At 46.1% G+C, this 25,354-nt stretch overlaps 1 protein-coding gene across 2 annotated transcripts in view; it reads right to left on the bottom strand.

Moving 5' to 3' along the window:
* Positions 1–25,354, bottom strand: part of CEP170B (centrosomal protein 170B) — a 420,899-nt gene that overhangs the window by 36,835 nt on the left and 358,710 nt on the right. For both annotated transcript variants that reach the window (XM_078660287.1, XM_078660288.1), the window contains exon 15: positions 6,509–6,649. In XM_078660287.1, the coding sequence (XP_078516413.1) occupies positions 6,509–6,649 (141 nt within the window). The remainder of the gene's footprint in view (positions 1–6,508; positions 6,650–25,354) is intronic.

Here is a 25,354-nt window from a genome sequence, read left to right as displayed (position 1 = left end):
AAATTCAGTCAATAAAAAAAGAAGTTACAAAGGAGTCAAGTCGATTTCCTCTGTTAAATGAATCTGAAACATTACAGAACTGAATTGATGGGTGAGCACATATACAGAAGGGTGCTTGTTCTGTGTTTGCTACTGATTCACTTAGAAGTAGGCAGTGTTTGATAGGTGAAAGGTGGCTCGTTTTATAACCACACTGATCAAAGGACTAAATGTTAACTCTATCTTGATGATAATGTACAAAGGTTGTACTTACTGCTGGACACCTCACAGGTTTAAGAGATGTAGCTTCAGCATATGGCAAGAACTTTCTTAAAGTATATAATGTAAATTCTTTTCTTTAGGCACTAATCTTAGAATAAGTATAATGATGATGATGATGATCATCATCATCAAGGCTAGGCTGTGTTGGGTCAAAAAATGGGCAAGTGTCCACTGCAGGAAAGTAGGTGAAGAAGTCACATTGAAGTCCTGAATAAATGTGAAAGGTCAGATACGGAGGTTCTGCTGGCACTGGGAACTAGGTGATCATACGTTTGGTCCTTCATGTCAAAGATCTGTTCTCTGGTTCCATCTTGTGCTACTCCAGAAGCTGAAAAAGCTGCAAAATCTGAAACAGTATAAACCTTAGTATGGGGCCGGACTATTCCTTTTAACCCCTCAAAGCAGCATAGTGTTGAGATGTGCACCATCGGTTCAAAAGTAAGATGGTTTACAGTTATCTGAGATGCAAGCCTTGGAGTGATGACTAGGGTATGCAACCTCTGGTTGCTATGGACTGTATAGTATTGATAGAGGAGGACCAGTGATGTGCCGCTGGCGATGGTGACACTATGTCAAGTCAAGTCAAGAAATTTGTATAGCGCGCTACTCACCCAGAGGGTTTCAAGGCGCTTAAGGGAGAGGGGTTCGCTACTGATCGAACAGCCAGGTCTTGAGTTGCTTTCTGAAGGAGAGGTGGTTCTGTGTAAGGCGGAGGTGGGTGGTGAGGTAGTTCCAGGTCTTGGCCGCTAAGTAGGAGAAGGATCTTCCTCCCATGGTGGCTCTTCGGATGCGTGGAATCGCGGCGAGGGCTTGGTTGGATGATCGTAGTTGGCGGGTGGGGGTGTAAAAGGTCAGGCGAGTGTTGAGGTATCTGGGTCCAAGGTCGTGGAGGGCCTTGTGTGCGTGGGTGAGGAGACGGAACGTGATTCTCTTGTTGACGGGGAGCCAGTGCAGGTCTCTCAGGTGGCCGGATATGTGGTTGTGGCGGGGTATGTCTAGGATGAGTCTAGCGGAGGCGTTCTGAATGCGTTGAAGTCTTTTCTGTAATTTGGCTGTGGTTCCGGCGTAGAGGGTGTTTCCGTAGTCCAGTCGGCTGGTGACAAGTGCTTGGGTGATCGTCTTCCTTGTTTCGGTGGGGATCCATCGGAAGATCTTTCGGAGCATGCGTAGGATGTTAAAACATGATGATGAGACGGCGTTGACTTGTCTGGTCATCGAGAGGGAGGAGTCTAGGATGAATCCCAAGTTGCGAGCATGGTCCGTTGGTTTGGGTGCGCTGCCTAGGGCCGGGGGCCACCATGAGTCGTCCCAGGCAGAGGGGGATGAACCTAGGATGAGGGCTTCCGTCTTGTCTGAATTCAGTTTTAGACGGCTGTTCTTCATCCACTCGGCTACGTCTTTCATCCCTTCGTGTAGGTTGGTTTTGGCGGTGGTTGGGTCCTTGGTGAGGGAGAGGATCAGTTGGGTGTCGTCTGCATAGGAGATGATGTTGAGGTTGTGTTGGCGTGCGATGGATGCGAGGGGACTCATGTAGACGTTGAAGAGGGTGGGGCTGAGCGATGATCCTTGTGGTACGCCGCATATGACTTCGGTGGCCTCTGATCTGAAAGGGGGGAGGCGGACTCTCTGGGTTCTTCCGGTGAGGAACGAGATGATCCAATCCAAGGCCTTATCTTGTATCCCGACGTTCTTGAGGCGTTGTACAAAGGTGCGGTGGCAGACTGTGTCGAACGCTGCGGAGAGGTCTAGGAGGATGAGGGCCACTGTTTCCCCTTTGTCGAGCAGTGCCCGGATGTCGTCTGTGGCTGCAATGAGGGCGGTCTCGGTGCTGTGGTTGGCTCGGAAACCGGACTGTGAGGGGTCGAGGGAATTGTTAGACTCAAGGAAGGCGGCGAGCTGACTGTTGACGGTCTTCTCTATGACTTTGGCAGGGAATGGGAGGAGCGAGATGGGGCGGTAGTTCTTAAGCTCTGTGGGGTCTGCTGTAGGTTTCTTCAGGAGGGCACTGAGTTCGGCATGTTTCCAGCTTTCCGGGAAGGTAGCGGTGTTGAAGGAGCAGTTGATGATGTCCCGGAGTTGGGGGGCGATAATGGAGTTGGCCTTGTTGAAGATGTGATGTGGGCATGGGTCGGTTGGCGATCAGGAGGGGATGGAGTTCATCGTGCGGATTGTGACTTCGGTGCTGATCGGGGTCCAGGCGCGGAGGGTGGTGGTGAGGGGCTTCGGTTCTGTGGTTGGGGGAGTGGTCAGGTCGCCGAAGCTGTTATGTATGTCGGCGATCTTGCTGTGGAAGAATGAGGCTAGAGAGTTGCAGAGGTTTTGAGAGGGAGTGATGTCGTTGTTGCCGGCGCTGGGATTGGTGAGCTCTTTGACAATGCTGAAGAGTTCCTTGCTGTTGTGGGCGTTGTTGTCTAGTCGATCCTTGAATGCTGATTTTTTGGTGGTGCGGATCAGCTGGTGGTGTTTGCGGGTGGCGTTCTTGAGGGCGGTCATGTTGTCTGTGGTTGGGTTTCTTCGCCAGGCTAACTCAAAGGAGCGGCAGTTCTTTTTGGAGTTCTTGAGGTCGTCGTTGAACCAATGGGCTTTTTTGCTTCCTCGCTTGATGGGAGGGTTTTTCAAGGGTGCTAGTTCGTCAGCGCAGTGGGTGATCCATTGGGTGAGATTGATGGCTGCTTGATTTGGGTTCGTTGGTCTGGCGGGAGGGTTTTGGTTCAGAGATGTGGTGAGCTGGTCGGTGGTAATTTTGTTCCAGCTTCTACGAGGAACTTGTTGCGGGTGGAGGTGGGTCGTGGTCTTTCTGAAGCTGAAGTGGACGCAGCTGTGGTCTGTCCAGTGGAGTCCCGTGGCGTGATTGAAGGAGATGTGCTTGCTGGAGGAGAAGATTGGGTCGAGTGTGTGGGGGTGTTTACTAGTTGTTTGAGTCCGAGATTGGCGAGGTTGTCCAGCAGGGTGGAGGTGTTGTTGTTGTTGTTATTCTCCAGGTGGAAGTTGAGGTCCCCAAGGAGAATATAGTCATCGGAGGGGAGGGCGTGTGGGCTGACGAAGTCAGCGATGTCTTCGCTGAATTGTATGCGGGGTCCTGGGGGTCTGTAAATGAGGGTGCCTTTGAGTGTGGTCTTGGGGTCAGTGTGTATCTGGAAGTGAAGGTGTTCTGCGGTTGTGATGGTGTCGTCGGAGCTGGTCGTGATGCGGATGGTGTTCTTGTGAACGATGGCGATGCCTCCTCCTGTTTTGTTGATGCGGTCTCTACGGATGATCTTGTATCCATCCGGGATGGCTATGGCGATGTCGGGCGCTGATGAGGCGTTCATCCAGGTTTCCGTGAGGAAGGCGACGTCCGGAGTTGTGGTGTCGAGTAGGTTCCATAGCTCAATGGCGTGTTTGTGGATCGAGCGGGTGTTGAGCAGGATGCACTTCAGGTGGTTGTTGTTTGAGCTCTGTTTGGCGTTATTGGTTGTAGTGTGGGTCCTGATGTAGCAGAACGTGCAGGATTGGCAGGTGAAGGGTCCATGGGTACGTCCTGGGGCGGCTCGGTGGCAGTCGGGGAGTCGGCCGGTGTTGAGTGCAGTGAGGATGGCGGCGTCGTATGTTAGGCGGGAAGGGTGGTATTTGCGGGGGCCAGGGGGTCTGGCGCTTGGCGCGGTCCAGGCGCGGACGGGCGTAGACGGGCTTACCTTTGGCGCGCCTCTGGCGCGCATGGGGCGCGTCCGCTGCGTGTGAACGCTGCGCGTTTGCCACTCTGCCATAAGTGGAGAGTGAAGGGGGGCGGGGCGAGGGAGGAGCAGCTGGGAGGCGGGAGCGGGGTGGTGAGTGGGGAGGGGATCGGTTCGGGGATGCTGGAGGGAGCGGAGGTGGGGCCTCGGCAGGGAACGGGAAGGAGAGACGGGCTAAGGGCACAACAGCACAACAATGATACAGGCACAACAATGATGCAGGCACAAGGGGGTCGCTGGCACAAACCAAAACTAATGCGATAAATTAAGCCACAGAATGCAGGAGATACGATACCAGGCGCGGGGGAGCAGAGTGGCACAGAATGCAGGGGATACGATACCAGGCAGCAGAATGGCACAGAAAGCAGGAGATCCAGGCACAATGCGACAGGGCACACCAAGGAGGGCCGCGGGCGAGTGGAGCGACCGGTTCTGACCAGGTCAGGTCGGTCACAACTCCTCGCCCCGCGGGTATGGCCTTATGTTGTTTGTGGGAGGGAGGAGCAGCTGGGAGGCGGGAGCGGGGTGGTGAGTGGGGAGGGGATCGGTTTGGGGAAGCTGGAGGGAGCGGGGGTGGGGCCGCGGCAGGGAACGGGAAGGAGAGACGGGCTAAGGGCACAACAGCACAACAATGATACAGGCACAATAATGATGCAGGCACAAGGGGGTCGCTGGCACAAACCAAAACTAATGCGATAAATTAAGCCACAGAATGCAGGAGATACGATACCAGGCACGGGGGAGCAGAGTGGCACAGAATGCAGGGGATACGATACCAGGCAGCAGAATGGCACAGAAAGCAGGAGATCCGGGCACAATGCGACAGGGAACACCAAGGAGGGGATACGATATCAGGCAGCAGAATGGCACAGAATGCAGGAGATCCAGGCACAATGTGACAGGGCACACCAAGGAGGGCCGCGGGCGAGTGGAGCAACCGGTTCTGGGTGACTTCGGCACTTTTGGAGGCACTCCCTACCCCTACTCCTGCAACTCAAGTCGACCGCTGATCCTGGCAGGGGATTAGCCTGATGTTGATGGTTTGCCTACCCTACCACGCTCGTTAGGTGCTCAGGAAAAAGCTACCACCATATCCCTGCACTGCTGTCATTCGCCTCCCTGCACTAGAGTACCGGCAGCTAGATGGAAGGGTATATATTTCAATACGGGGGAGATATCTCCTTTAGCTAATAGCTGGTATCAGGCTTGTACTCCTACATCATACCAGGGATGTTCTCGGAAGGTATGACGCTGTGAGAAGCAGCCTATGAGGATAGGTTATCTGATGGCGCCAAGACGCTCCTTAGCTGGAGCATTTGCGCGCCTAATAAAAACCACATAACATAACATAACATAACATGCTCAAAAGATGGGGGGATACCCAGATCACAGGATGGGATGTGCTACTACTGGTGCTAGAACTTGACCCACACCACATGTCCCAGGGAACCAGAAGCCTGGGGCTCTGGCTTCGCTCATTTTACCTTTAAATTATTCATGTCAGAATGCTAATATGTTACACCAGACAAGCAATTGGACTGAACTTGTGTCTTCCATTACCGGTTATATGTTCAAAAAAGAATAATTAAAAATAATAGAAGCATATTGCCCACTTTAGTTGGACAACATTTTCCATGGAGTTCTCACTTATTTTAATCCGCTTTCTCAAGTGGCTTTCAAAACAGTTCAAAAGGCTGTTACACATTGCATGAAACACTGCATTGCTTCCACTACAGAACGTATTTGTGCGCTGCATGGAACAGTTTTCTAAATAATCAGAGACTAATGATGAATGGATGGAATATGGATCAATACCAACATACAATTTGTATTTTGACGGTTTCTTGTACTCAGCCTTTTTTGCTCACTGTTAGCAATACAATTTGTTAGTTTTCACAATAACTGAGTTGGTCTACATGTTTTGGCATGATCTATAATTTTGAAATGTAAAATAAAAATAATCCATAGGGAACAAATCTTTTTTTTTAACAGTGAACGCAAAATCACACAATGTGCGATTACTGATCAACTGATCTGGTCTCATGCACTACAAACACATTGGAGTCGGTGTCAAAGAATTGCTAACTGTAGGAATGGCGCATATTAAAATTGACAACTTTAATTGTAATCAAGGAAGAAAATAGAGATATAATCCTCATGGTGCAAAAATCCACCTGAATGCCATAAAAAAAAATATGACCCACACCCAATGAATACTTTTTAATTTAATATCCAGTCACCTCACCCTGAGAAAATAGAGCGGGTAATGGAGCACCACCAGGGAATACTGAAACAGACCTTGCAAGGGACCATCAATGAACCAGTGCTTTCAATTTTTTTCTGCATGTTATTCTAGTTTTCTCCCAAGCTGGTGTGAACATCTTATGTGGGAGAAGATAAGGGCACTGATGGTATGACCACACCGTTTGTGTAAAGGTTCAATACTCAGATGTAATATTTCATATAAAGCTCCACATTTACATAAATAAAATAAACAGACATTTTGAGGGATTAACGGCACTAACTGAGAATACCTCTTCTCTATTCCTCATTCTTCTTTTTGACAAGTCATCGTCTCTGCTATCATTCATGTTGTGATCAAAATCTCTGTACGCTGTTGATCCAGGAGGAACCTTTTGATAATTCAGGCTAGCTTCAGGAATGTGCTGCACCAACTGGAACAGAAATACATTTTATAAGATAAATACTAAAATCAGTGAGTAAAATAGAGAGGTTAAATGTGTTTATTCTATTCAGGTGAAGGAGCATAAATATACTTAGCAAAAATATTTTTGGGGAGGGTGCTACATTACTCCACGTACACCTGTCTACGGAGTACTCTACTGACAACAATTCAGCTTCTCACTAAAAGTGGCTGGCACAATGCTGCTCACAGAATTAGACAAATTCAGGCAACAGCCCCTTTAAAAGTCCATTCAGTGAATCTATGCAACGGTTTGAAACCAGGAAATGAAATATGCATTTCAATCCCTAATGTTCTGGCAACCACACATTTGTCTTCTTTGGTGTCTAAAAAGGATGAAGGAAGTGTGTCTTTATTTCTATAATGATATAGCTACTTCAGTCCAGACTTCCCAAATCAGATTTGTGGCATTTGTAAAATACTAGTTTCTATTCAACATCCTTGCTGCAGGGAGAATTTCAAATAATGTGGCAAGGACAAAAGAAACCTCTGCTTCCACATGTGATTAGTCTGAACTGGGTATGGCTTAGCTGACTGTTAGGAAGGCATTGCATGTGTGCGGGCTTATACACTACAAGCCCAGCTTCGAAGCAATCCACTGTTGCGCTTTGGCCAGTATTTCTGTTTTAGATGTTCTCCACTCTCGTTCCGTCAATGGAATGTCAGTGCTAAGAAGGGTCCTTTAAAACTTAGCCAAAGTGTGCTTCATATAGGTGGAGAAATTCAGTCTATTGTGTTGTGCCAGGGAGTTGCTGGACCGCTGACCACTACATATTCTCGAAATAGAAGAATATTGTGTGTCTCTAGACAAGGGTGAATACGGTGTTACTAATGGCCATTGTGAAAGAAGACTGGAAGAAGAATCCACAGACGGACTCAGAAACTGGTAGCTGCTCGATTTTTTGGAGACCTGCACAATTCTCAGGATGTGCTCCAGACAGAGCAGATGCATAGGTGCCTGGACTGCATTAGGGAAAGTTAGGAACCTATGCCTTAATTTGGCATCTGACTTTTATACTTTGTATTAGGAAAATTCCTGGCAGTAGGCAGTGATATCGGGTTTGCATGGTCTACTTAGATATAAGGCCAACTGGCCCCAAGAGTTTTGTTGGCAAAAAAGCATATGGATACAGTACTTGACACTTGCATTATTTCTTGGGAGATTAATTTGATAATCAAGAATAAAAATGTAGGATAGAGTCGAAAAATGTGGAAATTAACTCTGAATGACAACACACACCATGGACTGGTGACAGGCTGGTTATATCTATCCTACATGACCACAAACACTACTGCATGTGATGTATATGCAAATTTCCCTAAATTTTGGCTCATAAGGGAAAGGGCACATCAAAGAAGAACACTGGGACCTTTTATGGTAAAAGATCAGTCAGAGTGAAGTTAGCAGAAGTCAAAGATGGAAATATGTTGAAAATCGCATGACAAGAGGGATTCTCAAGATGGTAGGGGAAAGATAAAGAACATATTTTGTTGTTAGGCAGTGAGCAAACTTGTGCTTTCTGAAACAAAAGAAGGCAGTAAGTCCTTTCAGTAAAACGGACCTTAAAAACAGTTTGTGTATCAACAGGAGATGAATGGGTCTCAAGATAAAGAATTAGATGTTCAGATAGGTAAGTATGATACAGCACATTTGAACAAGCAGGGCTAGGGTAAACACAAACCAAGTGAAATATGCGGTTTATTTGTTAAAGTATTTCAACACATTACTTAAGCAAGAACAAAACAGTTTACAAAGAGTAATTTCTCTTTCTTCAGGAACTCTCTTCCAATGGTTTAATCTACACTTGAACCCTTCAACCTGGGTACATATAGGGCACTTCTGCCAACAGCATAGCCAAACTGGAGCTCACTGTGCTTACTGCCCATCGGGGCCAACTAACACAGATTAACAAGCAGCCGTCTACTGCTAGGGAAATCCTGCATGTATCCCCAAGCACACTACACCCTCTGCCACCTAATGCAGCCAAGATGAGCAAGTATGTACACAAAGCACACCTACCCACCTAACGATAATCGTGCCGTGGCCTTTTCACAGCACTCACCCAGCAAATGACTGTTGGGAGGCAAAATAATTCAGTATATTATGAGCTGTTTCACTAAATCTGGTAGGTGCATTCAAAGCATGAAAATCCTGGTGTGTGTGTGTCTGATTTCAGCACCATCAAGTTCACTGTGGTGAGATCTGCATAGCTGATCTCTTTCTGTTCGTTGGCATTGCAAAGTCTGGCCTATGCATGAGTCAGTTAAGAGAAACTTCAGAAACCAAGTTAGGCCCATAAATGTATGCATGTGACTGGCGTGGACAAATGAACACTGTAATATTTGTTTGAGAAGAAATATTGTTCAATGTAATGTTTATGTTTCAAACATCACATTTTCAAAAAAAGAAAACCAAACGTAAAAATTGTATTGTAGGTGCATAAAGGTAAATTAAATAAATATTAAACCAAATGGGATTTGCACCTGAAACGGAGAGGCCGACCAGAGGGGTAGTTTCGCAATCTGTATTAAAACAGAAGTACCAGTTAAAAAATTTAAAAAAGAAAAAAAGTCATGCAGAAATACACATGAATGTATGTAACTTATCACAAGAGGCTTAGAAGCGGTCTCTATTGATGGATGGAATGTTATCTCAATCATGAAGAATTTGTAGGCTGATCATAGGTCTTTCCAAAAACTTTTATTATATGCAAAACAGTATGCCTTATTAAATAAAGTAGAAGTAACTCGTTTGCACGGATGATCTGTTATTATTTCATTACCCCGAAGTAGAATGTGTGGAAGCAGGACTACCCAGTAATTAGTACTGGAAAAATGTGTCAAAACTATTGGCAGCCAGGACAAAGGTCTATGCTTGGCGCACCCGCCACCCAGAAGAGTCCAACATACTCTTATTTTAGTTTTCAAACTAATTCTATTTTGTAAATTGGGCTGGACCCATTAAGGATGTTGAGGCTGCCCCTCTTTGCAGGATTATTTCCAAACTTTTTGCTTTCTTCCTCCTATTTTTTCTGACCTGTTTTTGTTGGCTTTAGGACTCCGAGTACTTTACCACTGCAAACCAATGCTAAAGTGCCTATGCTCTCTTTCTAAATAGTGCTGGTGGTTGGTTTATTCGTGATTGGCAGATTTGATTTACTAGTAAGTCTCTAGTAAAGTGCACTAGGTGTGCCCAGGGTCTGGAAATCAAATGCTACAAGTGTGCCTGCAGCACTGATTGTGCCACCCACATAAGTAGCCCTGCAAATATGTCTCGGACCTGCCACTGCAGTGTCTGTGAGAGCAGTTTTAAACTGCCATTTCCACCTGGCAGGCCCAAATATTCACTTTTACTACATGTAAGTCACCCCTAAAGGTAGGCCCAAGGCGGTACCATGGGCCGGGTGCAGTCTATTTTAAAGGTAGGAAATGTATTGGTGTGTTTACCTGTCCTAATAGTGGAATACTGCTAATTTATTTTTTCACTATTACAAGGTCTATCTCTACCATGGGGTAACATGGGAATTGCCTAGAAATATATTTAAGTGTTTTTTCCCATTGGGAGCAGATAGAGATTTGGAGTTTGGGGTCTCTGAACTCACAATTGAAAAATACATGTTTTGGTGAAGTTGGTTTTTATATTGCGTGTTTGAAAATGGCACCTTTAGAAAGCTGGCATTTTCTTGCTTAACCATTCTGTGCCTCTGCTTTTCTGTAGAATGGGTTGGCTGACAGTTGGCCTCTTGTGCATTCACTATAGACAGTCAAACAAAGGGAGCTAAGGTGTGCCTTGCATATCCTGATGGCCCATCTCCAGGCTGATGCTAGAGTGGTGAGAGGAGTTGTCACTAACACTTGAATAGGGCTGTGCCTGTCCTCATACAAAGCTGTCTCCACCCTCCGGTAGTGTGTCTGGAGCCAGGTCAGGGAGAGGCAGGGTCTTGTGCACTACAAAGACTTTCCTTTGAAATGTGCCTACTTTAAAGGCAGAAAGTGGTATAAGTATTAGAGCTCTGACACCCCGAAATCAGAACACTTCTGGACTGAGGACATTCTGCCAGGAAGAAGAGCCGGATGCTGTAGGAGTGACTGCCACTCTGCCTGTTGCTTTGTTGTGCTGGCCTGCTGCTTGTTGCTTCTGTCCTGGGAGGGAAAGAACTGGCCTTTGCTTTCTGTATCCTGCTTGCAAGGTTCTCCAACAGCGTGTGCATGCTTGCCTCCTTTTAAGAAGTCATAGGGCCAGCAAATAATTCACCTACCAGCACCTGGGCTCTTCTGATGAGAGTCATGGCTAGCCAAGTGCTGCCAAATCCAATTCCTGGGCCCATGGAAGTATAACTCAGTGAGAAAATCCATGCAACGACTCTCGGCTGCCATTTTCTAGATGCAGCTCCTGTAGTGCAGCTAAAGAATCAAAGCAGCGACCTGCTTCGCAGCTGCGTAATCAATGCATCTGCTTCGCTGTTGCCGCATTGTTTTGGTCTGGTTTTATTCAGATAAATATTGGCAATTTTTCTAAACTGGTATGGACTCCTTTTGTAGCGTTTTCACTGTACTACTGTGGAGTGTATGTACAAATTTACACATTGCCTCTGAGATAAGCCTGACTGCTAGTGCCAAGCTACCAAGAAGGTGAGCAGGGGTTATCTTAGCTGTGTGACTCCCTTACCCTGACTAGAGTGAGGGTCCCTACTTTGATATGGTGCTAATCACTGCCAACTAGAGCCTCCATTTCGAACATTGGTGGGCAGTGGGGAGGATAATACTTGTTTCTGTACATTACAGTGATTGGTGTAAGCTACGACCAGATCGCAGACCATTACAAAACAGCATGCTAGTTTTGATTTTTCTCTTTTTTTCTTGCATCTCTTGCGTTTGATCCACAATAATGTCTCAGTCTGGTGAGCCATCAGCTGTACATGAAGAGTTAGTGTTTGAGCAGGAGATGGTGCATCAGCTCAAATAGTTCTACAGGGATGTCAAGTGCTCTTTTGAAGGCCTTCCTAAAGAGGAGGAGCTGCAAAAGGCATGAACATCCTTTGGGATAACCCGGCAAAAAGGGCCAGGTCCAACAGAGGGGATGAAAGAAGGCTATTGTGAAAGGAGGAATCGAAGATTTCAGGTTACACAAGCATTTCTTACTCTGGGAGCAGAGCTCCTTCCACTCCAGATGCTGGCAACAAGCATGATCAGAGGTTTCAGAATATGTAGTAGGAGCACTGCTCACATAACTAATGTGTTGTAGTCAGAGACCCTAGATTATACATCAAGGGGACAGCCAACTGCATTTGAGAAGCAATTGAAGTTGCCACTGTCAATTGTATCAATTGCCCCACTCCTTACTCATCCCCCTCCTCACAAACTGTGAGCTCTCGTGCCAGCAGGTGCCATTTTAAATCTGTCGGGCTGCTGGAGGTAGCCTTTTTCCGATCAGAAAGAGGGAGGGGATCATAATTAAATTCAGATATGCAACCTTGATCATGGTGAAAAAGAAAAGGAAAGCCCTATATAACCGCTCCCGCGTGGGAGAAAATCCACAGAGAACAACAACTAGGGAAGGTAGCATTTTTGGCTACTGCAGCAAAAACACAGAATTTATTAATTTATTCCCCAGAAAACAGAGGATAGTCCATGAATTTAGAGGATCGATGTGTATATATATCCTACTGGCGGTTGTCATCAGGTAGTTATAGTTAGGACCTAGTTTCCATAGGAAAAGCGTTATTTGATTTGCCTATATCGTTGGCACCAGTTGACAAATCTTGAAATTGTCCCCAAAAAGTGTCAAAGTAAGTTCTGTGTGCTTGGGAAGTTTCAAGTGAACCGCAGAGGACGAGAAAAAGGGGGCAAAAAAATAAGTGATTTTTTTCATTCTAATTCCCTAAGGACACATAGTAGAACCTACAGTCCGAACTGCTCAACGGAATTGCACCAAATTTGGCAGAAAGGTAGATGTTGTAACAGATTTTGCTTTTTGTTATTTTGTGCAAATCCGTTCAGTTGTTTTTGTGAAATTTTAGGGGAAAAGTTAACGATATCTCTGGCCGCAAAGCCTTCGCGAAAAAAGAGAAGCTTATGCAGGGCAAAGCACAGCTCTTATTGGTTGCCAACACTTCAGCTAGGAAGTGCAGAAAGGTAGATGTTGTAACAGATTTAGCTTTTTGTTATTTTGTGCAAATCCGTTCAGTTGTTTTTGTGAAATTTTAGGGGAAGAGTTAACGATATCTCTGGCCGCAAAGCCTTCGCGAAAAAAGAGAAGCTTATGCAGGGCAAAGCACAGCTCTTATTGGTTGCCAACACTTCAGCTAGGAAGTGCTGGCAGCCATCTTGGGACTCTGCTTCACCGAGGCCCAAAGATAAAAAGTAAAACTAAAGAAAAGGGGAAAGGGTAGGAATACACTGACCCTCAAGCTATTTTTGTTATTTTTACAGCAAGGTTGCGCCGATTTTGCAAAATCGCGGTAAAAATGTTTTGACAAAAAAATTGAAAGTGCGCCCTTCTGCGCTTCGTTTCTAATAGGCCTATGTGTGGGCCAGGTCCCAGGGGCATTGTAACAAAGAAGGGGGGGGGGGCGCACGTCCCTAACCCTCCTAGCGCTCACTGATGTCCCCATTAACATTACCTCACAGGGGTTGCTTTTAAAATAAATGCCGGGAATGTCAGTACGGCCTCCCCTGCTGCCTCAGGAACTGCCACCTCCCCGTGACTTATTTTCAGGATTGGGTACCTCTTGGACACACCCAGCCCCAGGGACTGCTGCCTCCGCAGGCTTAATCATTAAACAATGCGGAGGGCCGCATGGACCCCTCCGCCTCCCTGGGGGACGCCCCCTCCCCCGTGTCTCGCAGCCCCCTCGCAGCCTCAGGGACCGCCACCTCCCAGGGGCAAATTAGAGCTTGGGGGGCCGCACAGCTTCCTTCAGGAGCCATAGGTGGCCCTGGGGACCACCAGCCCGCCTGGACCATGTCTGCAATATCCTGGGGTTCCCACCCCGGGGCATAGCTGTTTGCTTTGAGTAAGGGAGAGCATGTAAAATGCTATCGCTTACTCGAAGCAGAACAGAATTGCTTTTGGACAGAGGGAGCTGCATGATTAGCAACGGGGGCCTTCAGGCTCCCCCATAGCCCCCATTAGTGTCTCGTGCCCTAGGTGGGACCATGGCACCCAGCATTTTTTACCCGGCTACTCCCAGATGGACGGGTAGGTCTCCGGACATCTAAGGGGCGAGCTACTATACCCTGCCTCATTACTTAAGTGAGCGCCGACAGCCCCCCTTCCGAAAACTGGGGGCTGGGTTTTAGAACCTGTACTACATGTCGAAGACGCAGCTATACCTGACTAGGGGTATTACAGGTCTACAGGGCTTTCTCTTCCCCGATTCCTGATCACTTTCCCCTGTTTACACTCCTCACAGTACTGGCGAAGCGCCCTTGGATCCCTTATGGACCTACATGAAGAGCGAAACATGTTGACCCATTTTATCTTGAATACACACTCACACAGACTGAGAGCAGCGGGAAGACATTCATCCCACCCTCCAAATGTGTTCCACAGAGGTTGCGCCAGTGTCTGACCCATTTTTTAACCTTTTTTTAAGATTAAGTTCAAGGTAACGTTTAGTAATGTTAACCCACTCACTCACTTACCACCTTAGGCCAACATACCCACACGCACAACTGCAGCATCTCCTTAAAAGATCTCCGATACAGAGTCCTCTTGCGGGGCCCGTGGAGGACAGCAGCGCCACCCCTACGAGGAGCAATGCCCGATGATGAAGCATGACACTCGCAAGGGTGTGTGAGGGCACTATATCCAAAAAGGAGGGATCCCCCTCATCACTTTAGATAACCCAACTGTATTGAAATTGACCTCTTTCATACTTCGTCTCCAACCAGAATAGGTTGTGACTCTTTCTTATCTTAAGAACAGCTACCCCCTAGTGATTACCACCCAGCCTGGAGGCCAGGCCCCGGGGATGGGGTCATTGGGGCCAGAATCAGCCCGGGAGGGGGGCCACCCGCATGACCCCTCCGCCATTAATTCATTTTTGGGGGGGGAATTAGGCTGGGCCCATGGTAATGGGGCCCCTGGGTCAAAATCGGCCCGGCGAGGGCTGACTGCACCCTCCTTCCTAAAAGAACTTTACATTTAAAAAAACTATCTGCAAGTTTCCGAGGCACCACCCGCTTTCTCCATCACTCTGCAAAATCTCCTCCTGGCACACTGCTGGTGAGGGGATGAAGTCCCCGTGGCTGCAGAGGGCCCTTGGGAGCAAAAAGCCCTCCTGTTGCCTACAGTAAGTACCACACAGGGGGATTGCTGAGGGGTGTTTGGAGGCCATTCCCCCTTTCTCCACCACTCTCCAAATGCACCTCCTGGCACATTACTGGTTGGGGAATTAATTCCACTTTACTTCTGAGGGTCTCTGGTCTAAAGTGGACTTTTTCCCCCAACCAGTAGTGCGCCAGGAGGAGCGTTTGTAGAGTGGCGGGAAAAGGGGGCGTGGCCTCTGACTGACTATTCAGAAATCCAGCTGTGTGAGTCTTACTGGAGGTAACAGGAGGGCTAGTTGGCCCCCAAGGACCCTCAAGAGCCAAGCGGACTTAATCTACCAATTAGTCGTGTCCCTGAAGGCATATTTGCAGTGTGGTGGAGAAAGAGGGCACGGTCCCCAAAAACATCTCAGCAAACCCATTGTGTGGGACTTACTGGAGGTAACAGGAGGTGCAGTTGGCCCCTAAGGACCCTGAATAGCCAAGGGGACTTCAATCCACTACTAGTAGTGCGCTAGGATGAGCGTTTGCAGAGTAGTGGAGAAAGGGTGATAGTGTCCGACAACCTCTCAGCAATCCTGCCATGTGGGAATTACTGGAGGTAACATGAGGGGTAGTTGTCCCCCATGGACATTCTTTGGGGTCAACAACCTATCCTTTTACCTACAGTAAGTTACACACAGCGGTATTGCTAAGGTCTTCGGATGCCATGCCCCCTTTCTCCCCCACTCTGCAAACACACCTCCTGGCGCACTACTGGTTGGGAGATGAAGTCACTTTACTCCACAGTTACCTTGGGGCCCAAGAAGCCCTCCTGGTACCTGCTGTAAGTCCTACTCCGAGGGATGTCTGAGAGCTGATCGGAGGACCAGCCCCCTTTCTCCACCACTCAAACGCAACTACTACTAAAAAAAACGTAGAAATTCACTGAAAAGTTCAAGTTAGGAAATAGAATTAAGCCCCCCTAGCAAAAAAAAGTTAGGATCATTTGTGCTTTACTGAAGTTGAGCTTCTACTGGGGCACCTGCTATGTTTGTATTTGTAAGTGCTTCCCGTTGAGGTTTGATTTCTGTGAAATCAGCAACAAGGCCAGAATCGCACCTCATTTTTTTCCAAGAAGAGTCCCCAGTTTTTCCGAAAACGACTACCTAACTGGAGGACTTTAATTTGGTTAATTATTAAGTACTACCTCATTGGTTAAATGTCTCATGCATAGTCTACACTACAGATGGGTAAAGGACCACAAGATGAGCATGTCATTTCTGCATGGTGATTGTTCCTATAGCGTCTTCATCCAGAAATCTGTGATAATGTGAATCCTCCTCAAGAGAAGAGGATGAGACTACAAAGAGGTGAATCTCCACTAAACAGGGGTACTTCCCCTAACTAAATGATGCAAGTTCTTCTTTGTTTGGTAGAAACGTCCTCGTATTGCTCTGCATCAAAAACGTGTCACCAAAATCGATGGGAAACGCGCTTGGGGGTATTTTGGTAAACTATCTATCAACGGGGGAAAAGTTGGTTAGACCGCTGCATACTACTAAGGAAAATTGGGCTGGGCCTAATGTGAGGCCTTTCATATGATTTTGGGCCTTTGCGTAATTAGAATAACTAAAAGGGAGAACTATGGACTATCAATCGTCCCCCGGGTATAGTTATTTACAGGATACCTGAGGGAGCTAATCAAACAAGTGGCATCATCAATCAGCTTTCTAACCCCATCGACGCTCATGACGAGCTGGGCTCGTCATGCAGTAGCCTCCTGCTACGCTCATGACGAGCCCAGCTCGTCATGATAAAGGGCATCTGCAGATTTCCAGCACAGGGGAAAAATCCCCATAGCGTTCAAGGTGTTAAGGAGCTAGAGACTGAGAAATTTTTTTCACTATCTGAGCATACCGGGTCCTCTTTGGATGGAGGCGATTCTGACCCAGAATGGACAGATGATGGCAGCGACATGGGGGATTGGAGGCAGAACGAGATTTTGAAGGAGGGGCAGAGCCCTAGGCAACTACGTACAGTTCGTAAAGGAGCTGGGCAGAGAATAAGGGGCCCTGGCCTGGAAGATTCAGAGACACTCAGTCCCTTTGCCCTGGTCAGTGTGCTTGATGATGGGGGGGGTATCCGCCTCAAATCAAGATCGAGAAACTGGTGCACCACCCCCGGAGATTACGCTATCACTTATCTATCAAACGATTATTGATCATCGAGAGGAATGCCCGTACCCAGGGGGTCTGCTGAAGAGTACAGAACTCTGTTCGGAGAGTCGCAAAAACATGCACGGAGATAGCTACTAGAATTGGGGAGGCTGAGGAGCGAATCTCCAGTTTGGAGGACTCTCTTCTTGCACAGAAGAGTGCTGTTGAGTTGATTGGAGCACAGAAGCATGACATATTATGGAAATTAACCGAATTGGAAAATAGGATGAGAAGAAATAATCTTAGGATTTTAGGCGTTCCGGAAGGTCTTGAAGGTGCCGATGTCAGACAATTTGTGGTAGAACTGTTCAAGGAGGCATTTCCGGAAATTGAACAATGGGACTGGCAGTTGGAAATCCTTCGGGCTCATAGGTTTCCTTTCAAACAGCGGCAAAAGACTGGGGACAAGCCTTGGGCAATTTTAATCTGTCTTAATAATTTTCTAGCGAGGGAAATGTTGTATGATCTCGCAAGGCCGGATAGAAAAAGGCGCGGTAAAGGCTGCGATTTTTTTGTCCGCCCGGATTTTTGCCCTGCGACAGTGGAACGGAGGTGGCAGCTCCGGCAGCTGATCGCTCCTTTTCAGGCTAAAGGGGCCCAGGCCTTTCTATTGTTTCCGTCTCAGTTAAATATTATCCATCATGGTCAGACCAAATTCTTCTTATCCGAAATTCAGGCTAAGGAATTTCTTGTTAAGATGTAATATTGGGTGGTAATGTGAATTGCTGCCCTGGGGTTGCTGTAGCATTGTATTTTTGGTTTTTTGAGGGGAAGGGAAAGGTGGTTCAGCATTGGACCTGGTCTGCATAATAGTTTCTGGGTTCTGCCTTATGAGGGCAGCCTTTTTTTTTCATTTCTGGATATCCATGTTAGGATTTTTTTTTTTTTAACGATTATGTAGTGCCTGGATGCCTTTAGTCCTTCCCCCTTCTTGGGCTCTTTTTCTTTTTTGAATGGGTGAAAGAATCCATGCGGGGGGCAGTCACCAGCTCTTTCCATCACAAGGACATCAGTCCTGTTGCCTCATAAGGGAGTGGTAAGGGATGGGTGGGTGTTGTGGGGGTGGTTTTGGTGGGGAGGGAGGCTAGGGGTTTGGGTGGGGGGTGGTGTAGGGGGGTGTGCGGCAGAGAGAAGATTAATCAGGTTTTTGGAAATGATTACAGAAATGGCATTAAAAGTTGTTCAAATCTTTGGATGGTTACCTTGTGTTATAGGTAAAAATGTGGGAAAGCCACAAAGCAGGTTGACTTTTGATTGTGTTAATGGGGCAGGATAAGCTTATTATAAGTACCTGGAATGTCTGTAGACTAAACGATGCAAAGAAGCGGGCCTTACTTTCCAAGATAGCACAAGCTATGTACCCCGATATATTATGTATACAGGAGACGCATATACCATGGGGGAGGTGGGGGTGCTTGAAGCTGCCAGGGTTTGACTTGCAAGTAAGCTCAAAACAGACATCTATGATAAGAGGGGTAGCGATATTGATGAGACGGGGAGTTGGGGCCTGTAAACGGGTTAAGGAAGATCATATGGGCAGATGGGCCATAGCTGAATTGTTGATTGGTGGTAGGACTCCGACGGTGTGCACACTGTACGGCCCTAATCTAGTTGACCCTGAAGTACTGAAGTATTTAAATGTTGAATTAGCTAATTGGCCAAGCGCGCTTTTCTTCTGCGGTGATATGAATATTCATTTAGCAAGCCACTTTAATATTGTTAAAGACGGTAACTATGTTGGGAGGAAACCAAAAGTCTTTAAAGCACTACAGACTTTACTTCAAGAGCATGGTGCCGTAGACTTATGGTTTCTGCATAATAAAATGGATGATGGGTATACTTATTATTCAGCCCCCCCATAATAAATGTGTTAGATTGGATTATGTTTTTGTTTCTGAGCAGGTGGCAGCTGCCTCTTCGATTACTTCTTTTCCGGGGATTATTTCAGATCATAATCCATTGGTAGCTGAATGCCCGTGGCCTCGAATTAGAAAACCTCCTCGCAAATGGACATTCGAAAGAAAGCTATTACTCGATGAGTTATAGCGCCCATATGCGGAAATGGTTGGAAGAATTTTTGAGGATTAATAAGGGTACGGCAACAGATCAGATAGTATGGGATACTCTGAAAGCCGGATTGCGGGGTGAGACAAAAAGATTCTCGTCCTATAGGGTGAAATTAGATAAAGAGCAGCTCCAGAGACGGCTATTAGACCTAAGGAAGGCAGAAGTAGAACTCGCTAGTAGAATTAAAGAGGGAGCGGACATATAATCTAGCCAACAGCAGGTAGCAATAATAAAGGCTGGATTGTTGGAGTCTTTTGGACAAGACCTTGCCTCAAAATATCTGCAATATCGTATGCAATAGTATGTTCGAGTTTGGTGAGAACGCCGGCAGGGTTCTTGCTAAGAGACTCCATCAGAGAAGTGTACAGAGTCGGGTAACAAAAATCCAAGATGTAATGGGGGTAGTTCATGATACTCCAGAGGGTATTGAGGAGGTGTTCTTGAATTATTATTCTGATTTGTACAAGGAGGATATTTCTTGGTCTCAGGTAGGGACTGAAGTGGAGGCTTTCTTTTCAGGGTTGGATACTCTAAAGGTCCCCCTGAAGCAGAGTGAAGCTCTGTCTGCTCCAATTCAGTGGGAGGAAGTTGAGACTGCGGTTAAATCTCTAGCAAATGGCAAGGCCTGTGGCCCAGATGCTGTACCACTTGAGGTTTATAAGGTATTTTTGGCAGAGGTCAAACAGGATCTCCTTAATGTAGTCAGAGCGGCACAGAATGGTTTAGTTCCAAAATCGTGGCAAGATACCATTATAGTTTTGTTTTAAAAAAAAAGGGAAAACCAGAATTGTTACTGTCATCCTTTCGACCGATTTCATTAATTAATAGTGACTCGAAAATGTATTCGAAAATTCTAGCAGTCCGGCTATCGCATGTAATTATGCCCTTGGTCTCCCTGCGACAGCACGGATTAATTCCTGGACGGGACACTTAGGACCATGTCAGACGTGTCCTAGCACTATTAGATTGGGCGCAGGTCACGGCCTCTCTCCTCGGGGTGATCCTGTTGGACGTCGAGAAGGCGTTCGACAGGGTCCCCTGGGGGTTCTTGTGGGCCGTGCTTCAGTGGAAGGGTTTTTCTATCGAATTTATACGGGCGATTCAGGCATTGTATTCCTCCCCAAAAGCTGCACTCCGTATCTCCGGTCAACTAACTAGAGGTTTTACCATCAGTAGGGGCACGCGGCAGGGGTGCCCGTGTTCACCCCTGTTGTTCGCCCTGTATATTGATCCATTCCTGAGTAGAATAGAGGGCGATCAGGGGATATTACCAATAAGGGCCGGGGGTGCTATTTATCGCACATTAGCATACGCAGATGATATCGTCGTTCTAACATCTGATGTTTCATCTGCTTTTAGTACACTTAAGGATCTGGCTAAGCAATTTGGGGCGATCTCTGGGTATAAGTTGAATGTATCCAAAACTCTGGTGGTGCAGACACATGACATGCCAGTGTCGGATGCCCCGGTGGCTACTGAAGCTCTCTATTTGGGAGTTTCTATAACAGCTGCGGTTGAAGCTATTCCGGATTTAAATATCCTTCCGGTGATCGAGGCGGCGAACACTAAATTGGAGTGCTTAGACCATCTTCATCTTTCATTGTATGGGCGGTTCAGTGTTCTCAAAATGCTAATACTTCCTAAGTTCTTATACTTATTTAGGACCATTCCTTTAGAATTTTCTCAAAGTAGTTTGAGGAAGGCAGATATGGTCTGCTCTAGGTTTTTGTGGGGATATAGACGGGCTTGTAGAGCCGCCAAGTTCATGTGCCTTCCTCGGGATCGGGGGGGCTGGTCAGTTCCAAACCTAGTTTTGTATTACTGGGCAGTGATGGCCCAGTCACTGGGAGTATTGCTACTTGGAGATAAAGCCGTGACTCCACTGTGTAATCGCCCGACTATCTTTGAGATAGGTTTGGGAGAAGGGGCCAAGGGGTTGCTGTTGGAGGTTTTGGAGCCAAGCTATTATAAAAGAACAAGATTCAAGGTGATTATAGCTGCATTCACCATCTGGCAGAGAATGAGGCGGAAACTTTGTATACCAGGTATTAATATTTATACACCTTTCAAAGCTGCTCGACTTCTACATGCCATATTTCTGGATTCTACTATGGTTAGATGGCAAGCCCGGGGAGTACGAGTTATAGGAGATTGTATAGGGGAGGGGCTTGTGCTATCTTATGGTATTATAAAGGACAAGTTTCAGCTGTTACCACATGATTTCTTTAAATACTTACAGATTCAAAGCTTTTTTTATAGGCAATTGAAGGCCGAACCAACCGTATTTGGCAAAATTCCCATTATAGAACTGATTTTAAAAAGATCTAGAATCGGCACAATATATCAATATCTATTGTCTATTTTTCCGGAAGATCTATTTGCCCAGAGCATTAAATGGGAAGGTAAGCTTGGCAAGTCCAGTATAGATTTAACACCGATGCTGGAACTTGCCAGCGAGGTCCTGGTTTCTGGGTCACTTAGAACACAAAGTTATATGGCAATGCTGGATTTATATTATACACCGGCAAGAATCTCAAAATGGGGTAGCAGGGGAGATTCGTGTGCAAGGTGTGGATTATATGCGGCAGATATTAGCCATATGTTCTTTGCTTGTCCCTCCCTTTCCAGATTTTTGATCGATATTGAGGGTTTCATTAATACTAGGCTTAAGATTGGGTGTAATTTGACTGCAGAATTGGTGATATTTGGCTGGGATCCTGGGAGTGTGGAGGCAGTCTGTAATACGCTACACATATCTGCTTTATTATTTTTGGCTATGACTCAACTTCGGTTGTGTATAACGTCTCAGTGGTTATCTCCTGAAGCTCCCACTTTTTTAAATTGGCGAGCTAGACTGCTGGCCATTTACAAGCTGGAATTCTCCATTTTCTCTATTAAGGGCATGAGGAGGCAACAGACAGCAGTAAAGATATGGCAACCGGTTGAGGATTGGATCAAAGGATCTGATTAACCCCTTGGGCGCGGCCGCGATTCTGCGCCTGTGCGGCAGAATCGCGAGTGGGCGGGTTTATGACGGCTCCCAGCCGTCATCAGCACACGAGCCCCGTGATGCATGACGGCTGGGGGCCGTCATCAGCATCGAAGATGTTAAGATATGTTTTCTTTTATTTAATCGCTTTGTGGACTCATATTTTTATACTTAATATGATGGCTTTTGTTATAATTCTTTTTGTATTCATTAATGCCATGAATGTATTTTTGAATGTTAATCTCTGCCAATAAAAATTAAAAAAAAAAGATCTCACAGAAGGCTGATCTCATATAAAGTCATAGTATTTAGAGATACAAGGGATAATTCATCTCGAAATAGTAGTTTTGTGCTGCTTTGTTGTCTGTGCTAGTCTCATCCTACTAGATGATTTGAGCATCTGAAAGCTCTTGTTCTCATAGACTAGGATAATGCTTCAGAGGTGGAAATACCTGTAGCTTGTACAATATATCCTCATCCAAGGAAGTATGGGAACTTGGTTTGAAAACCCAAAGAATATTTTCTTGGTTTCAATAAAAATCTGACATAACTTTTAGGATTAAGTAGTGAATGGTCTTGAGGGTACCCTTTCTTTATGGAAGACAATCCTAGAATGTTTCAAATAAAGAACCTTAACGTCTCCCATTCTGGGTTAGTTAACTGCAAACAAGACTGCCACTTTACTCTGTGTGTAGGTCAGTATAATAGGAAGACACCAATTATGAGTTCTGTTTTATAAGACAACCACAACCAAATCCTATTAAGAAGCAGGAGCCTTTGGGCTAAGTGGAATGGTGGTGGGTGTTGGGGGCAGTAGAGGTTGGAGTGGTACAAGACAGCCATGAAAATATCCAATCGTAGTCTGATAGTCTAATTTATGAAAGACATGTCTCCCAGCTAATTAAGCATGATGGCATAGGACAAATGTAGTGTTACAGGTATCCTTTCAGATTCCTGCATTAGTTAGGTTAGTAAGTAAAACACAAAATGTCATCTATTGAAGAATCTACAGGATTTAAATGTTGTTCAAGTATTGGGGAAAAAAGCAAAGATATTTAATTTTGTAATGTGGCCTTGTCAGTTCCTTCCTTGCAGCACCAAGAGGCAGTACTATGATTTGATATGCAGTCGAAAGGAGGAAAATGAAAGAGTGGTCAGAAAGATGTGAAGGAGCATAGCCTACATTCTTAAAGGAGTCAACCAGGGCACGACTAACTAAGATAAAGTCTATCCTCGACCGATGTCGATATTTGAGATTTCTAAACGAAAATCCCTGCCCCTGCCCTGCTCTTACCCTCCAAATATCAACATAGCCATATTGGCTCATACACCCAAGTAGACAGTTTCTAGATTTTGAAAGAACCTGCTGTCTACTTGATGGGGACTTATCCAGTAAAGGATTTAACACGATGTTAAAGTCGCCAGTTATTATAACCGGCTCTGGAAATTGTAAGAGATGTAAAAATAAAGATTCAAGTACCGAAGGGTCATCACGATTCGGCCCGTAATAACCAACCAATGTTAAAACTATACCACCCATCTCAACCGCTGCAATGGCCCATCTCCCGCCAGTATCCACCTTTTGCTGTATGATTTTCATGTTCATGGGTTTTTTTAAACAAGATAGTCACACCCCTTATATTTAGCGATTGGGAGGTAGAGACCGAGGTATCTAACCACCTATTCTTCTTCACTAGCTCAAGCATCTCACCCTCAATTAGATGTGTCTCCTGGAGTATAATGATCCGCGCATCTACGTCACGTAGGTACTGCAGAATTTTATTTGCTCGAGGTTTGGTGCGCAGACCATTTACATTCCAGGAGAAGATCCTGAGCTTACTCATAGCACTGAGAGTAGGTGGTAACAGAAAATGCTGCCGAATGTGTCCCGCACCGAAACGATGCCCTGTCTAACTGCCGATAAGGAGTAGATTCCCTAATAGACTTTGATTGGAGCTCAATTGAGAACGAGTATTTTTTCCCCTTTTTATCCCCACCCATCACCCCCCAGTGACCCCCCCAACCACCCCCCTCCCATGAGAAACCCTTGTACTCACTATCCGGAAGTACCGGAAGAAGGTGCCCCTACTCTACCCGAACCCCCCCATACGTGCCTCTTTATAACTATTTACTTGTGTTCAATTCGCCCTATTTTGTACATTTTTTTTATTTTTTTTTGTGCACGTGATTTGTTATTTCATCCTTAAAGTTTTGATATGATACCATACCCTGGCTTAGGGTTTACCCAGCTCATTCTAAATTACTCCCCAGCAACATCATAGATATAAGCCAGTTGCAATAACAGATACAAGAGGGGGGACTTATAAAACTGGATTAGCCTGCTAGCCGTGAAAAATAAGCCGCTACCTATCTTAATCTGCTGGCCCTTTCCTGCTACCCAAAGACAATAAGAGTTCATCAGCAGCCTGAACCGATCGTATGTTGTGCATTTTGTTATTATGCATTATTTTAAGGGATGCAGGAAAACCCATCTGCACCGTAGCACCTAACTTTCGAAAAGCATCCATTCTCCTGCCCAACTCCCACTGTTTGTCAAGAGTGAATCTGGACAGGTCCGAGCGTATCTGAAAGTTGAATCCCTTGCCTGCTAAAGATTTTTGTTTCAAGGCAAGATTAAAAATTTGTTTTTTAAGTGTATACGTGTGAAAATTCGCTAGGATTTTCCTCGGCTTAGTTCTTTGCAGGTTACGCCTGAATGGTTCCCTGTGGATGCGCTGAATATCCTTTGCGAGATCCTCGTCGGAGTGTTGCAGGTTGAGAGACTCTTTTAGTAGTGATATAATAAAGCCCTTAATGTCTGTTCCTTCGCTCCCTTCCGGGACATTCAGGATACGAATGTTACATCGCCTGGCATTGTTCTCCACAGCCTCCATTCTCTCCGATAGGGCCGCATCTTCTTTCTTTAGCTTCAGTATGTCATCCTGAACACTCTCAGCACACATCGACAATTGCCCCACAGTCTCTTCTAAAGCTTGAGTTCTTGCAGAGAGGCCATCGATTTTTCCATCCAGGGACTCGCAAAAGCTTCTTATGTCTCTCTGATTGGAGGCAGACTCCTCAAAGCCTCGTTTGATCTCGGCTGATAGTGCCGCGAACATTAGCTGCAGAGAAGCGGCAGAAATGGGGG

This window comes from Lissotriton helveticus, chromosome 9 (assembly GCF_964261635.1).
Source record: "Lissotriton helveticus chromosome 9, aLisHel1.1, whole genome shotgun sequence".
Classification (NCBI taxonomy): Eukaryota; Metazoa; Chordata; class Amphibia; order Caudata; family Salamandridae; genus Lissotriton; species Lissotriton helveticus.
The sequence above is the reverse complement of the archived record's forward strand: the minus strand, read 5'-3'. Positions and strand labels throughout refer to the sequence as shown.